General features: G+C 51.3%; 1 protein-coding gene across 3 annotated transcripts in view; it reads right to left on the bottom strand.

Annotated features, from left to right (window-relative positions):
* The window catches only part of Nfatc1 (nuclear factor of activated T cells 1), a 126,616-nt gene that overhangs the window by 77,389 nt on the left and 32,439 nt on the right, over positions 1-16,788 (bottom strand). For all 3 annotated transcript variants that reach the window (XM_045143022.1, XM_045143023.1, XM_004662635.2), the window contains exon 3: positions 14,266-14,425. In XM_045143022.1, the coding sequence (XP_044998957.1) occupies positions 14,266-14,425 (160 nt within the window). The remainder of the gene's footprint in view (positions 1-14,265; positions 14,426-16,788) is intronic.

Raw genomic sequence — 16,788 nt, forward strand, 5'->3', positions numbered from 1 at the left:
TGGGGGGGAGGGGGCAAGAGCCCCACCAAAGGGCTCCCTCCTCATCCTCTCCCTCTTCCTCCTCCTCCTCTTCTTGCTGCTGCTACTGAAAAGTGAATGCAAACTGCTTCTACTTGGGGGGGAGGGGGCGCTAGACCTCCGCATGCACTTGGAAGGAGCTCTGTCCTTTGAGCCCTGTTGAATTAACCTGAGGTGACAGCCACTGACAACTTTGAAAAGGCGGGCTCATCCTACACCCCATCATGTTGCTTTTGCAAAAGTTTGGTTCCCCAACCGCAGCCTCATGAAGCAAGCTGGGACAATTTTCCATGAGCCCACTCTCTGGCCCGGCAGACCCTCCAGTAAAAGAATGCGGGTGTCGGGCCTAAGAGTATAAAGCAGCCACAAGACCCCTGTGACCATCAACCCACCGTGTAACTCAAACCACAGGAAACGTCAGTCCAAAAAAAGTTAGTCAAAGATCTGGTCCCTGGTGTGACTTTCTGAAAGGGAGGAGACAGTTATGAATTCATGTCCCCAGAAAAGAATCCTGTTGGTACTGCCTGACATTCCGGAGTGTGCCTGCACAGTCGATAAGCGGAGAGCTAGGCATGGGACAGGACACACCTCCAGCTCACCCCTGGAGGAAGAGACAGGAAAGCTTCCCATAAGTAGGCAGGGCAAGGCTGGGTCGAGAGAACACAGCAGCCCACATGTGGGCAAGGTGGACGGAACCAGGCCACCTGCCCATGACTGACACCTGGCACGTGGCCCAGCAGATGCCACAGCTGTGGTCAAATCTGTGCTTCGAAGACAAAGTGCTGACTGCTACGATGCATCTGAATCTGAGTCCAGCCCACTCCTGGACACCAGCAGGTGACTCTGACAGGGTCTCTAGGCAGTATTCCAAACACCTTTGATTAATGATTAAAGGCCAGGGCTGTCAAACACAGGCTGCAACATGGTCAGTGGAGGCTCTGACAGCACCCGGGGAGGGCTCTTTACGAGAGCGGAGTGGGGCTGACTGCGGTGGACGGAGGTAACAATGGTGTTGTTTCTGACTGCTGCTGCACATGCGTGCTCAAAGACCTGCATTCTACATATTTTGGTCTCTGGGTCTGGTCCAGAAGATGTCTTTCTGAGCTTACAGTAGGAGCTGCGGGTCAGGCACTTGTTTCTAGCTTTGTCTCTTGGGCACCACATCCATGAACTCAGTAACTTCATGCAGACCTGGGAGGGGGGGGCTATGCCGGGTGTTTAGGGCTACAAGCAAAGGGTGTGCGTGGAGGGCCCCTGCTGACAGTGGGTCCCTAGTCTTCCTCCTCAGGGACACTGCGATAGGAAGCCTCAGTCAGTAATGAAGTAGAGTGTGCGACAACAGCAAGGCCTTTCCCCAACCTCTTCCACCCACTGTGGGCCTGGCCAGCTGAGTATGTAGATAACACACAGCTTCCTACCCGAAGGCCACCAGCTCCAGAAAACTGCCTCTGCCACCCTTGAGCGGCAGTGGTCCCTGGTAGCACTGTCTAATTCTACAGTAATAAAGACGCCTTTCCCTTCTTAACTACACAAACCTTTTACATGAGAACAGGGATTTCTGCAAGGAGTGGTCAGTAAAGATGGACACCAAGACAGACCTGTCCAGGTCACTCAACTCCTAAGAGCCAGATGCCCACTGTTGGCAATTTAATGAACCTACGAAGAAACCCTTACTGTGTGTTGGATTCAAATAGTTTTACAAAGTAGAATGTTAAAAGAAAGGAAGAGCTTCTGAGGCAAATTGTGTTACTTAGTAACTCATCTTATGAAACTTAACACAAGAAGATATAAATGAGTCTTCAACTACTCGGGGCTCCAGCCTGGTCTGGCTAGAGTTAGATGATTTTAAAATGACACCTCAAAACTCCCCCAGGACCCCTGCTGTGGGAGCTCTCATACGGCGTGGAAAGCAGCAAACAGGGTATAATTTTATCCTTTAGAAAACATGCCGTTTCAGTGAAAATGGGAATATTTAAGGCTTAACCTGGAAGGTAAACATCTATTATTTAAAGCCACCAAGTTCATTTTAAGAAAAGAAATTTAAGCTACCTCACACATCCCACTGCAGGGGCCTTCTGCCTCTGGCACGTTACAGTGTCTGTCAGAACAGTATTTATAAAGTTACCTGTCATAATCATTACCTCCTCGCTTCCACCTAAACGAAACAAAATGCATTATTCCATAGGCAAGGCTCCCGAGTTTCCTACGCATTAAAATGTTTGTTTTTAGCTCATGTGCCACCTCAGCACTTACATGGAGAGATGACAGGCCAACAGACTGATGGGGGACAAATTTATTCAGTGCTGGAGGTCAGCCAGTGAACGCATGCACTCGCGCACACGGTGGGGGGAAGTTCTGAATTAACAAAGCCAATTAACTGGTGGAAACTGTTTGCCTTTTAACCAAGTCATTTGGAGTTGGTCACTAAGCAAAGGACATCCTCCTGTGACATCCTTCCTCCCCATTGCATAACAATAAGCAACTTAAAAGGAAAGTATGCATTTGAGACCCATGGGGGCGCGTGGAGAGGAAGATATCATTTCACAAACCAGTTTCACTTTTCCCCTCATGCCACTCAGGGCTGGTTTCAGCGTTTTGTAAAGCCAGACTTCCCCTACTTATTAATTTAAGATATTATCTGCGCTGTGTTCACATTGTCTCAGGTTGTGTTTTCAGCTCCAAACACCACTGACAGATGTTTCTTTCCAGTGACGAGAAACTTTTCTGTCACCTGAAGTTCTATTTCCTTCTCCCGGGACTGCAGAGCCTCCTGTTGGGACACAAAAAGTCCCCCCGGGAATTCATCACCCCACCCTGGAGCCCTTGCTGTGCCACCCCGGGAACCAGGCCTGACCCACCTTCCTTCCCTACAACTGGGGAGGGGGAGTCTCAGCTGAGAGTGCTCCAGAGAAGTGGAACCTCACCAAGAGGCATAGACTCTGGGGTGCTGTACTTTGGGGCAAGGTGATCTGCCCAGAATCACCAGCGCGGGGATGTCAGCAGCTGTGGAACTGACTGACTGACTCCAGATAGCACCATGCACCCGTCTGGGATGAAGAAGACAGCCAACAGGACAGGACCGCTCGCAGGCCCAGAGCCTGGCCGTGTGGCACAGGTCTGTAACCTCAGCACCGGAGAGGCTCGAGGCTCAGGTAGGAGGATGGAAAGTTCAAAGGCACCTAAGGCAACTAAGTGAGACCCTATCTCAAAATGAAAAGTTAGCCAAAGGGGGCTTGGGCTGTAGTTCGGTGGTAAAGAACTTGCCTAGCATGTGAGAGACCCTGGATTCAATCCTCCACACTGCAAAACCAGAAACAAACAAAAAGCCACCCAAAACCAAAAACAGAACCAACGGAACCTGAAAGGATGCCAGACAGAAGCCTCCCTCCTGCTCGGCACGCTGAGGCTCTGCTGGTTTGCACTACATAACAATTCATTGCTGGAATCCTCACATCCTAGCAGAGGTGAAACTCACGTAACTCCCGCTGCCCTGAGCAACGGCTCCAAGACACAAGACCCCAGGGCTTGTCTGTGACACAGACATACAACAGAGCTTCTGGGCACAGCTTCCTCCCACAGGAGGCTCAGGAGACACAAGTTGCTATTGCTGCCGCTTGCTGGAGTGAGTTACCCCACGGAGTATCTGACAGCATTACCCCTGCAGAAGAGGACACTCCCTAGCTCTCAGGGTGCATGTGTCCATGGCTATGAGCATGTGCGTGCATCAGTGTGTATGTGAGCTTATGCATGCCTTGACCCAGAGGCACGCGGATGCATGGGTGTACTTTGGATCACTGTGGGAACAGTGTACATTTGTATCATGAATGTGTATGTGCATGTGTGCATATATATGCTATGCATATCAGCGTGTGCATTATGTGAGCCTGTCCATGTGTTTGGGAGTGTGCGTATTTGTGTGTGCAAGTGTGTGCACATGTGGGCAATGATGCAATAACAAAACTTATACCAATTAATTTTGAGAAGCCTTCCTCTCAGTACAGCTATTATGCCAATAAGCTAGGCCAGGTTTACATACATAGACAAGACTAGAATTAGGGATGTCCACCAATCCCGAGGGCTGGCGGCCAGTGCACAAACGGCCTCCCAGCGGGGACCTGAAGCCACATGCCATGCAGAGAAGCTGTGTCTGACATGATGGCTTTTTTAGGAGTTTGGCCCAAGTACCCCTGGTCTTTCTAAGAAGGTAGAAAATAAAAAAAGCAAAATGATGGGCTGGAGAGATGGCTCAGCAGTTAAGGTGCTTTCTAGCAAAGCCTAACAACGTGGGTTCAGTTCCCAGTACCCACGTAAAGCCAGATGCACAAAGTGGCACATGCACCTGAAGTTCATTTGCAGTGGCTAGAAGCCCTGGTACACCCATTTATGCTCTCTCTCTCTCTCCTTGGAAATCAACAAAATAGTTTAAATATAAATGAATTTTCAAAAGGCAAAATTAGGACCATGATGTGGTTATATATGTAAAGATTTCCAGGGCATGGATGCCAGAGACCACACGCCATTGATGTTCACTGGGAACTGACAGCATCGTGTAAATTGTGTCTTTATGAGGACTCAATTCTCTTAGCAAAGCCATTCCACCTTGCCGTGGATCCAAAGCCATACAGGGCTCCCAAAAGCAATTGTTCAAGTTACTCAAAAATCTCCTAGAGTGCCCAAGGGCATACACTCCATCCCTGGCACTTCAAACCAACAAAACACTTCAGTACAACATAAGTCCCCCACAGTAAAGGTCTCTGATGTGCCTCGAGTACAGATGAAAAAGACGTGCACTCTTGGTGGAAGCACTGGGCTCAGGAAAGGCCCTTCTTGCCTTACAGAGGCCTGTGAAGCCAGCCTCCTCCTCCTGGGGCCTGTCGCCTTCCCAGCATCGGATGCAGTTTCAGCATACATAGCCCTAATGAGATGCCTGGAGCTAGGAAGCTGAGCTCTGGCTTTCAGACCTGGACTTGGGAGTTCCATGCAGGTTTTTAGTTTGTGGATGAGAGAAGGGTAGAACACTGGCTCCTGTGTTCACCGGGGAAGCTCACTGTTCCCCTAAGGTTCTGCATTCCACAATAGGTGGAGGCAGAACCCACGGGCGAGGAGCTCGGGATGAACATCGGATGAAGGTGTGAGGCACGGGTCAGGCCACAGGTGTGCGAAGCTCTTCACAATCAACTTACGGGCCACAGCCAGGACACCTAGGAGGGAATCACAGCCTCGCTCCACAGGGAGGCTGCAGTCTACACGGTCGTTGTCCCCTTAGACCCCACTCTCCAGCTCTGTACCCGAGTGCTTCTTCCACAATGATGCTATTCTGCCTTCCCTGGCGACGTGGGGGAAAGGCCCCATGAAGGAGCAGAGGTCCCTTCACTGAGGGCTTCTGGGATTGAAATGGGCGCGAACCCCTTTCCGAAGCTGAGCAAACCCAGATATGATGGGGATTGTACCAAGGATGTGTGGCTGGCCAGGGTCCTTCTGTCCCTGCATCGGAGGCACAAGGGGACTGCTGGGCAGGACTGTGCCCACTAAGCTTGAGCGGGGGAGGAGGGGCCCAAGGAGAAAAGGGGAAGAGGCACAAGCTTGGGCATTGCACAGCTAGTCCCTGCTGACCGCTTCTCAGCGGCTCCGCACGGACCAGTTCAGGGAGCGAGGAAGGCTCACGAGGGCTCCCAGGGAACTGTCAACACGGCCGGGAAATGCCAGCCTAACCCAGCCCTGCGCCACACCAGCCGACGTGTTCTGTGCACCTAACACAGACAGGGCTTAGCACCCCAAAAGCTGGCCCCTGCCGATGGCGACCTTCGCCCGGCCCCCGCCCGCCCCAAAAGCAAGCCGACTCTGTAGAGCCAGCAGGCGGACGCAGGCACACACAGGAGTGCGCTGGCCCCTGACTGAAGGAGGCTCTGCTTGGAAACCCCACACTTAGCACTTCTGACTAAGAACAATCTAGACACTCCCAACTTCTCCAACTATAAATGCTTGCAAAAAGGGCACCAAAGATGCTCCCAGAGCCTAGAACCCACTGACATGTCCTGCCCACTACCTGAGAAGACAGAACTTTCCAGAAACCTGCACAAGGCAAGAGTCTCATAGCACAACACCAAGCGATGGAAAGACGTCTTGTCTGCAGAAGGAGGCAACTCCACGTCCCCACCCCTGACAGCATTCCCCACCGTGAGCCACAGTCAGAGCCCTCCCTCAGCTTGTTGCTGGGAACACACCTAGCAGACTTTGAAAGCTCACTGGAGGGACAACGTGTGGGCCACCTGTCCACCCATATTCTCAGGAGGCCTTGAGGCTCTGGAAGACACCTCCAGGCCAGTGCTTGCCTTGGGCACAAGCAACCCCAACCCCAATCAGGAGCCTGGACCATAAAGCCCTTTCCCACATCATGCCATGCAATGTGCCACAGCATGGCACTACAATGCTGCCCGAGGGTGAGCCCCCAGGAACGCTGGCTGCTGCCCTGACTCCTGACCCCAACACCCTTCCTGGGACCATCTGCATTCTGAGCATCCAGTGAAAACCTCTCTTTCCTCAGGACACTGTCGCTTGCAGACCAGCAGGGGGTAGCTGGTGGCTTTCGTTGTCCACAGTGAAGAGCAGCCAGGCCTTGAGTGTTCTGGAGGAGACATAGGAAAGCCTGGCCCTTGCTTTTGGGTAAATAGAGCCCCAAATATGCTAAGACCGGTCTGGAAAGCAGGTACGGCAGAAGACGACTGGAACTCGGAGGAACTCCTCCTTACATTGGTACCATGATGTCACCACCAAGCTTGTGTGTCACCCCACAGAGAAATCGGCTTGCAGGCTGACTTACCTTGCCCTCAGCTCTGAGGCTGGTGCTGAGCATGTCTGCCCACATGGCCGGTGAGGGGGTGACTGTGTGCTCCTCGGGGCCCGGCCGGCAGCCATCTGTGCTGACGCAGAGCAAACGGCCTCTGTTCACACAGGAACCTTGTGTTCTCTCCAAAGGAGGGGACAAGGCTGCTCATACAGGCCGAGCACACACCAGCAGGCCCTCTTGACCCCCCAGCTCCCACGAACTGCTTGGGCAGGGCACAGTCACACAACAAGTGGGAAGAAAAAGCACCCTTTCTTCCCAGCCTTTCTGAGAGAATATTCTTTTTTAGAAGAAAATTTAAAAATTTATTCTTACTTGAGACAGAGAAAGAAAGAGAGAGAGAGAGAGAGAGAGAGAATGGGCATGCCAGGCCCTCTAGCCAGCCGCATGCACCACCTTGTGCATCTGGCTTACGTGGGACCTGGAGAGTTGAACATGGGTTGTCTGGCTTCTCAAGCAAGCACCTTAACCACTAAGCCATCTCTCCAGCCCTTGAGAGAGAATATTCTTTAAAGACACAGCAGCATTATGCCTGCCATTTGTGTCTTTTCCACACCAGAGCAGCTACCTGTGACACGTGTCGTAAACTCATGGGTCCTTGAGACTCCCTCCACCCTCAGGGCGCTCAGTGGAAACCACAGAAGTCCCTAGAAAGAGGAAGAGCTCATGGCCACGGGGTAGGGGAACAGCTAGAGCCCAAGAGCCAGCTGGGGACATGGATCTTCCTGTCATCACTGCTGCTAGTGGTACTGGTTCTTGTTTTGCCTCCGGTTAAACAGTGCCCGTGTCACCTGCACTCATGGGGGGGGGCGGGTGTTTGAAGGTCAGGGGAGCCTGAGTGCCCCCGTCCTGCCTGGACCCCAACTGGTAGAAGGTTCAGGGAAAACCACCTGACAACACAGAGTGCCTGTGACTAGGAAAACCATCAGCAGGTTCTGTTCTTGAGCCAACCATCACCTCATTTCAACGTTTCTTAGCTGGGAACGAAGAAGTCATGGCTCCTGAGTTGGAAGCCTTTGGCTTTGGAGGGTCTCCATCTGCAGCCATGGCTTGACCCTGGTCTCAGATGCACACAGTGACTGCACTGCCATCCACTCGACCAGGCAGCAAGGCTCTAACATAGGCTCAGAAATGGATGAGCTTCTCTCTGGGGCTCAGTCTTCAGAATGTCCACTCACTCCATTATTACTGCTGCACAGGGCAGCAGGCCACAGCATCTTCACTTTACTATCACACTGACATGCAAGCTGCTCCCCCCTTCCCCCGATGTCTTCCTGGTACAGTGGTGCCTCTCGCCACCAGGGCCAGATGCTTAGCTCCTTCCCTCATGGCATTCCCACAAGTCCTTCCTGCAGCCAGAACAATGGGCAGAAGGGCAGAGGGCACTGGGCACGTGTGGAGAGGAGAGGAAGCAGCTAGAAGGTCAGGAGACTGGTAGTGCACTACATGCACGGGGAAGGAAGAGCATTCACCTTGAAATGTTCTGAAAGGGGAGAGATGGCTATGCAGTGCCCAAGCTGACCCATAAAAAATTAATCCACACTTCGAGCAGGTCGGCTGGCTCTGGGCAGCAGCAGGGCCAGTGTATGCCTGGTTTGGGGTCAGGGCTGCAATCTACCCTGCGTCGTGAAAGTTTTTAGTTCATGGCCAGAGCAAGACACTGCATTTCATGGTTCTTGTGTTCCTCCTTGAACTCTGACTGTACGATCAGACAATAGTCCATCCGGCAAAAGCTGCTCACTTGCATTTGTGGGACCCAGGCTCTCCGTCAGCCAGCCCTGACAAGTGCACACTCTGGAGGGAAAGGGATGCCAGAGATGACAAAGGTAGCCTTGGGCACAGGAGAGTATGCCAGGCTGCTACACCAAATGATGAAGTGCTTTCTGTCCATGGGCGCCAGACACCCCTCGGGAACCCGTTTCTCACAGTATCTACCACTCTAAACCTCCCCTGGGAATTGGGGGAAGACACCACGTAATTACAACAGCAGACTGGCTCGAAGACAACTTTAACAACCTGAGAAAAGGGAGTCATCTCCCAGTGGACGTCCTTAGCTGTCAAATTTCTTGTATGATAGAAAAAGCATCTGTCAAGCAAAAAAAGCCAAGCACTTTACGAAGGGTCCACTAGCCCCTGTGCCAGCCATCACCAGCCCTGCCATCTTCTCTCACCCTCAGGTCCTTCCAAACTCACTATCTGTGCCCCACGTGGGGCACAAGTCCCAGGGTTACCTGCCTGCAGGCCCTGCCCATAGCTTTTTAATTGAACCTCTCATGGGCCAGACATAGTTCTAGGCTGGTTACTGTCCGAAGTAATAAGTCACAGACTACCAACCTAAAATGCTGTTAGGAGCTAACTGGCTTCTGAGTGTTCATATTTCAGTGACCTATGAATTATTCACACAGAGAGGCCTCTGTGTGATGGGCAGATGCTATCGGGCAAGTCATTTTGGTGATTGGTAAACAGAGCTGGATTGTATGACCCCTGGGTGGGAGATGAGACCTCAGACCACAGAGTTCCACCCTGCAGCCCTCCCCTCCCCCTGCTCCTGTCCCTAAGGCTACAACTCATTCCAGGACAACCTAGACATCCCACACCCTACTCTGGGAGAATGCATTTCCTCAGCCACCTCTGACAACAGTGGCCAAGACCCAACAGACATAGGCCTGATGGCCAGGGGGTTAGACTAAGGTCAGGAGGAGCTGTGCAGGACAGGATTGATGTTCAGATGGAGGAAGCTGGCAGAGCCCTGGGCACGTGCCTCCCCTTTGGGTGGAGTGTCTTTGACATCTATCTTATCAAGGAAAAGGCAAGTTTGGAAAACAGGAGAATCCGCAGTCCCTTTCTTATTGGTTATAGTGTGAGAATGAAGGCAATCCCATTACATGTGCCTAAGACAGACATGGGAGCCCCTGCCTCAGTAGCTGGTGGAGGACAGCAGTTTTCAGAGGTGAGGGGTGTTATTACCATGGCCACAGCTATCCACACAGACAACCTTACACAGACCATGTCCACCCAGGGGCTGCAGGGCCAGCCTTAAGCTAATTCTTTGAGCTGCTAAACGAGCCTGATAGGTGGGCACTTCCTAGCCCTTCTCTGAGGCTGGACAAGACAGAGGGCTCACTGTTCATGCCCATGGCGACTCATGGCATTTAAAAAAAATAGCTTGTATTTCCTACACTTTATTTAAAAGAAATATTTTATTTTTATTTATTTATTATAGAGGGAGAGAATGAACACACTAGGGCCTCTAGCCAGTGCAAATGAACTCCAGATGCATGTGCCACCATGTGCATCTAGCTTATGTGGGTTGTGGGGAGCTGAACCTGGGTCCTTAGGTTTTGCAGGCAAGCACCTTAACTGCTAAGCCATCTCTCTAGCTCTCATGGCATTGCTCAGACTATGGAAGATGAGGAAGCTGGTGATCTTGAAGAGTGACAGCTTGGTGATTGTTGAACAACCAGTAGGAACCTGTGAGGACTTGGGATGGTTAGTCTTCGACAGGAAAAAGACATGTCCACGGAGAGGGCAGAAGTGATACCATTCCTGGGGAACAGCAATGGCCCCGAGAGCAGAACACTGCCTAACTGAAAGGTCCCTCATGGAGGAACGGAGTCCTAAGCCTGTACACCCACAGCTGAGCAGCTGATGGCTCAGGCAAGTCCTTCATAAACTTCGGCACCCTCAAGAAAGGCAAAACCAGAACATGCACCCATGCCTCTTCCTCATCTAAAATGCCACCGCCTTTGATTCTACCTGGATGGCGCTGGTACATTCTGATCTGGTCAGCATGATGCCTGGCCGTGTACCCCAAGAAGAGGGTGGCCTCCCCAGAAGCCTTATCCTATACTTCCTCTTTTTCTCCTCCTGCCATTTTCCAGAATGAATGGGTTTTTCATCCCGTGGACTGCTGGTTTTACCTGTATGGATAGACTTCTTGAGTCACAGAGGAAACTATGATTCCAGGTCTACTGCACAGACCAGCAGGTTTTGAACCCACGAGAGCTACAACGTATCACATACGACGGTCGAAATGAACAGCTAGGCTGGCAACGGCGAGCCTCGCCCATGAGGTGGACCGTGGAATGGTTGTGCGCCTGACCGATGGACTGCTCTGTGGCTTCAACCAGGCTGCTGTGTGAGGTACCCACCTCCAAGAGTAAGAAGAGGGTTGGGCACAGAGCAGCTGGCACTAAAGGATATGCCAGAATACCTCGGCAGCTCCGGGGAGAGCTTTGTGGTTAACGCACTTTCACGGCAACCGAGAGAGTTTTCTATTTTGGTGTTTCATAATTATGTGCAAGTTCTATTTTTATCTAATTTGTGGTTCACCAACCAAAAGAGAAAACAAGCTTCCCCCAGAGCCCCTCTTTTTAGCTGCTTGCCTCACACTGACATAGGTGCCAGTCTACTTCCTCATACACTCCAGAAATCTCCTTAGATTCCCAATTTCTCCCAGGGAGCAATGCTAACAGAACCTGGAACTTTGGGTTGGGGACTTAAGTTTCTTCTTCCTTTCAACTGTGTATGTGTGTGTGTGTGTGCGCGCGCGCGCGCGCGTGTGTGTGTGTGTGTGTGTGTGTGTGTGGTGGGGGGTGTCCATTTTGCCTAATCACCAGCCTATCCCCAACATGTCATGTAATTTAAAACAATTTTTTTTGTTTGTTTTTTAAGGTAGGGTCTGGCGCTACTCCAGGCTGACCTTTAATTCACTATGCAGTCTCAGGGTGGCCTCAAACTAAAACAATGTTTGAGGATACAACTTAAAAACATTGTAAAGGGCTGGAGAGATTGCTTAGTGGTTAAGGTGCATGCCTGGGATGCCTAAAGGACCCAGGTTTGATTCCCCAGGACCCAAGTAAGCCAGATGCACATAGTGGCGCATACGTCCAGAGTTCATCTGCAGTGGCTAGAGGCCCTGGCATGCCCATTCTCCCTCCCTCCCTCCCTCTCTCTGTCTCTAATTCAAAAACAAAAAGGCTGGAGAGATGGCTTAGTGGTTAAGGCACATGCCTGTGAAGCCTAAGTACCCAGGTTTGATTCTCTAGGTCCCATGTAAGCCAGATGCACAAGGTGGTGCATGGGTATGGAGGTCGTTTGCACTGGCTGGAGGCCCTGTCTTGCCCATTCTCACTCTATCTCTCTCCCTCTCTCTGTCTCAAATAAATAAATAAAATGTTAAACACAACAACAACAACAAAGACAAAAAAAAAACAAAACATTTTAAAGACTGTTGCAAATTCCATGATTCTCCCAAAATGACTTGTCTGCCCTGACAGATGAAAGCTGCCCTGTGCCCAAGATACCTGGAGCCTAAACCTCACGGCAGTGTACCAACCCAGTGCTAGACAAACAGGCGATGGCAGGTGTCAGTGAGTGGTGGGCACAAGTCCCTTAAAATGCAAGGGCTCTCTAGCCCCCCCACCCTGCCAAAAGCAGCCTAGGTTTTCATTACCATTGGCTACATGTGAGAAGACACAGAGCAGGGATTCCAGCACTTAATCTTTTTTACAAAAATTTTGTTTATCTTTATTTACTTATTTGAGAGAGACAGAGAAGAGGAAGAGGCAGAGAGAGAGAGACAGAGAGAAAGAATGGGTTTACCAGGGCCTCCAGCCACTGCAAACGAACTCCAGATGCATGCGCCACCTTGTGCATCCGGCTTATGTGGGTTCTGGGGGATTGAGCCTCGAACCGGGGTCCTTAAGCTTCACAGGCAAGTGCTTAACCACTAAGCCATCTCTCCAGCCCCACGTTATCTTCTTGATGAGGCATCATCTTGGCTCATCTCCAAGTACCCCTTGCCCACATGACCCACAGTAAGTGGGGGTGCCTAGCTATTATCTCCCCGCTTACTTTTCATGCCGCCTTCTCTAACGGACTTATTTCCTCTCCTTTTAAAACTCTGTTCCATTCAACAATAACGCACTTTCATTCAGTGAAAACCTCAGCAGGGAAGGGGAGGCGAATACCCGTAGTTACCCAGCGCAGCTGAAGGCAGGCTCGACCTGACCTCTTCCACCTGGGAAGGTGGAAACTTAAAATGTCAAACCGGCTGCTTGCGTGCCGGTGTCTCCTGCATTTTCTCACATCAAGCCGCTAACAAAGTAGGTATTAATTGGCGTCAAGCACACAGACCACAAATATCACCTTAATATCACCCACAAGCACTGCTAAAGTGCTTTATTTCTGCACCTCGCCCAGCTCGTTCCATGTGGCTGATTGCTGCGTTGGCAAACAGCCATTTGTCTCCACGGCCTCCTGCCCTTGCCAGCTTTTTATTTACCTAAATGGAATAAAATAAAAGTACAGAGTGCCCTGCTGAGCACCCCTTCGGGCTTGTATTGGTCCCTAAATAACAGGGTTGGGAACCTGGGCTTGTGATGTTGGGGTACTTGGGAAAGAGGCTCTCTGCAACACTGCGATCAGAGCCTGATGAGAGAGCAAGCGCCTCTCTGTGGCCATTGAAACAGTAAAGTCCGGGATCTGGAGCTCATGAGGTGACAGGCATGACCACGGGAAGCAGTGACAGCCTCACGCAGTCCATCGGATTTCACAGTGATGTCCCAAGTGGAGAAGGGACAGGTGAGTTCTGCACTGTTCTGAGCCTCCTGGCCACCACTGATGGGGATCGTACCTCTACACTAAGCAAACGTGTTCCTTTCCCAAAGGGCCAAGAGTGCAGCTGTGCCCACCTCGACACCTCACCCCAGATCTTCTTGTCGCTGTCTGCTCCGTCAGACCCCACACCTGTACTTCTACTAAACCCAGGTGGTCGGGGAACACATCACCGCCCCAGGGTCAGGGGCTACAGAGAGGGAGGAAGAGAGTGGCAGAATTATCTGTGCAATGGAGCCAGGTCTGCGTCTGCAAATGTGTTTGCTTTAGGCAAATTGTTTAAGAACAACAACAAAAAAAAAAAAACAAAAACTATTACGGATGTAACAAAAAGCACTCTATGGTATCTTTACTCGGAAGTACACACAGACAGCCCCTGACTCACAACAGTCCCACGTGACTTCTTTCTTTCAACCTTGCACTGGCATGAAAAGGATATGCATTCAGAAGAACTGCGCTTTGAATTCTGCTCAGTCAGCCCTGCGATCGGAAGGGGCGCGGAGCTGGCGGGTGCTCTGCGGTGCCGCGCTGCTGTGTGGGGACGTGTGGCAGGCTATGCACCGTCCATGCATTCAGACTTCTGATATTTTCAATGTGCCACGGGCTTATATGGACATAACCCCCATTGTTAGCTGGGACACCACATCATTTAAAGGAAAAAGAGCCCTTGGCTTAATCACTAATTGGCTGGGAGGCACTTGTGCTTAAAACCAGAGGAAAGCCAGGCTAGATGTGTTATGGACCGAGGCGTGAGCTAAGCCCGTGGGTCACAGCAGACCCCTTACCTGCACGATGGGGTGTCCTCCGGCCGACGCCTTCACAGCCCCCCGGCTGCCCTCCGTCTCATAGTGGGCTCGGTGGTGGGACTTGGGTTGCACCTCGATCCTCAGTTCATAGGGGCCCGAGTGGGATGGCAGCTGCCAGTCGAGGGCGGGCAGAGACGGGCTGTGAAGGAACGGAGGAGCGAGCGTTAGGTGCAAGCGGACACTGAGGCACATGAGCTCGCACCTTAGCAGATGTCCTTCACACGTCATTCAAGGCGCCCTTGAGTCAGAGCAGTGTCCTGACGGATCGTACCTCTACACTAAGCAAATGTGTTCCTTTCCCAAAGGGCCAAGAGTGCAGCTGTGCCCACCTCGACACCTCACCCCAGATCTTCTTGTCGCTGTCTGCTCCGTCAGACCCCACACCTGTACTTCTACTAAACCCAGGTGGTTGGGGACCACATCACCGCCCCAGGGCCAGGAGCGACAGAGAGGGAGGAAGAGAGTTGTGGTCGCAGCTCACCAGCCTTCATGAGCAAGAGAAATCAGCCCACCTTCAGATGTTAAATGAATCTGGAGCAATGGAGGAGGCCTTCAAAGTCAACCTGCTTGCTGGCCAAGGGACTCATCTCCAGGGTGCAGGGTTCTGGGCATCCTCAAGGGACAGTTCTGGGTAGGGGGGAGGCATTCTCAGCCAACCGAGGCTCTGGAAGCAACTTCCCATCCAACGTCAAGTTACAGGTGGATTTGTTTAGCAGACCAGGAGAAGGACGGGGGAACTGCTCAGCCCGCCCTCCCTGCTTTTGCTTGATGCCAGGTTTGTTTCTGTTCTAGCTTCACCAAGATGTACCAGTGTTATCCCCATGCAGCCATGGCCTGGGTCACCTCTATAGGAATAGGAATCTGACCCACAAACACTGGGCAACAGACGTGTTATGTGTTTGCACCTGTCCAGAACAGAGGACCACCGATGCCACAGCAAGAACCCAGCCCATGTGCGGTTCCCACGGTGGCATGAGAGCATCGATACAGCAGAAGGAACCAGCTTCCTGATTCGGGCAGCACCACTGTGGGCTCAGTACTTCACACCGTGCCTGTCAGGGCCATTTCCTGTGTGGGCTTAGTGGCGTCACATGCCCAGTTTCCGGCAGCTCTGCCAGGCGGAAAGAAGAGATTGGTGGAGCGAAGGGCTTGGCCAGGAGGGAGGGCAGAATCCTAGAGAAGGGGACCTGTGGGAGGTGGCTCCAGAACTGTGCCCACAATTTCCAAAGTCAAAGGCATAGCAGGTCCCTAGATGTGGGGGACACTGGGAATCACCCCACTTCTGAACATCCAGTACACCACCTTCAGGTTCTTATATACTAAAGAAGATCAAGTCTGTTCATCTACACAGAAAGACTATGTCTTGTAACTAGGGAACAAAACAAAAACAAAATTCGTACGAAAAAGAACTGGTTTCAGGCTACAGAGATGGGTCAGTGGGTAAAGCACTTGCTGTGCAAGCACGAGGACCTGAGTTCAGATACCCAGAAATCATATACAGCTAAATGCAGGACTGGAGGGATGGCTTAGTGGTTAAGGCGTTTGCCTGCAAAGCCAAAGGACCCAGGTTCGATTCCCCAGGACCCACGTAAGCCAGATGCACAAGGGGGCGCACGCGTCTGGTGTTTGTCTGCAGTGGCTGGAGGCCCTGGAGGGCCCATTCTCTCTCTCTCTCTCTCTCTCTCTCTCTCTCTCTCTCTCTCTCTCTCCCTCTTTCTCTGTCAAATAAATAAAAAAATAAAATATTTTTTAAAAAAGCAAAATACAATAGCACGGGTCTGTAATTTTAGCATCTTACGGCAAGGTGGGAGACAGACACAGGAAAATTCCCTGGAAGCTCATCAAGCTAGCGCGTGGTGAACAACGAAGGACCTTGTCTCAAACAGGTGGAAGATGAAGATCTGAGGCTGCCCTCTGACCTCCACACACATGATGTGGCACATACATGCACTCACTCACACTCATGCACCCATCACACACACACACACACACACACACACACACACACACACACACACAGAAATGGTTTCAACTCAACTCCCCCAAAATTAAGAGAGAGCTAATGAAAGACAGAGAGACACACAGAAGAGACAGAAAATGACAGAAGGAGAAGCAGGAAGAAGAGAAGGAGACAGTCTAGTGACTCCCAATCCACTCATACTTCCTAAAGGCAAAGAGGTAACCACCCCCCGCACCTATTTTTTTCTTTTCCTTTCTTGTTTTTTTTTTTTAAGAGAGATAGCAAGAGCAAGAGACAGTGAGACAGAGAATTGGTACACCAGGGCCTCAGCCACTATAAGTGAACTCCAGATGCTTGCGCCACCTAGTACGCATGTGCAACCTTGTGTGTGCATTACCTTTGTGCGTTTGACTTATGTGGGATCTGGAGAGAGATTGAGCATGGGTCCTTAGGCTTCATAGGCAAGTGCTTTAACCACTAAGCCATCTCTCCAGCCCCTCTGCACCTATTACACAGGAATGTCTTAGTGTCCACAGTTTGCT

The sequence above is a fragment of the Jaculus jaculus genome, chromosome 2 (assembly GCF_020740685.1).
Source record: "Jaculus jaculus isolate mJacJac1 chromosome 2, mJacJac1.mat.Y.cur, whole genome shotgun sequence".
NCBI lineage: Eukaryota > Metazoa > Chordata > Mammalia > Rodentia > Dipodidae > Jaculus > Jaculus jaculus.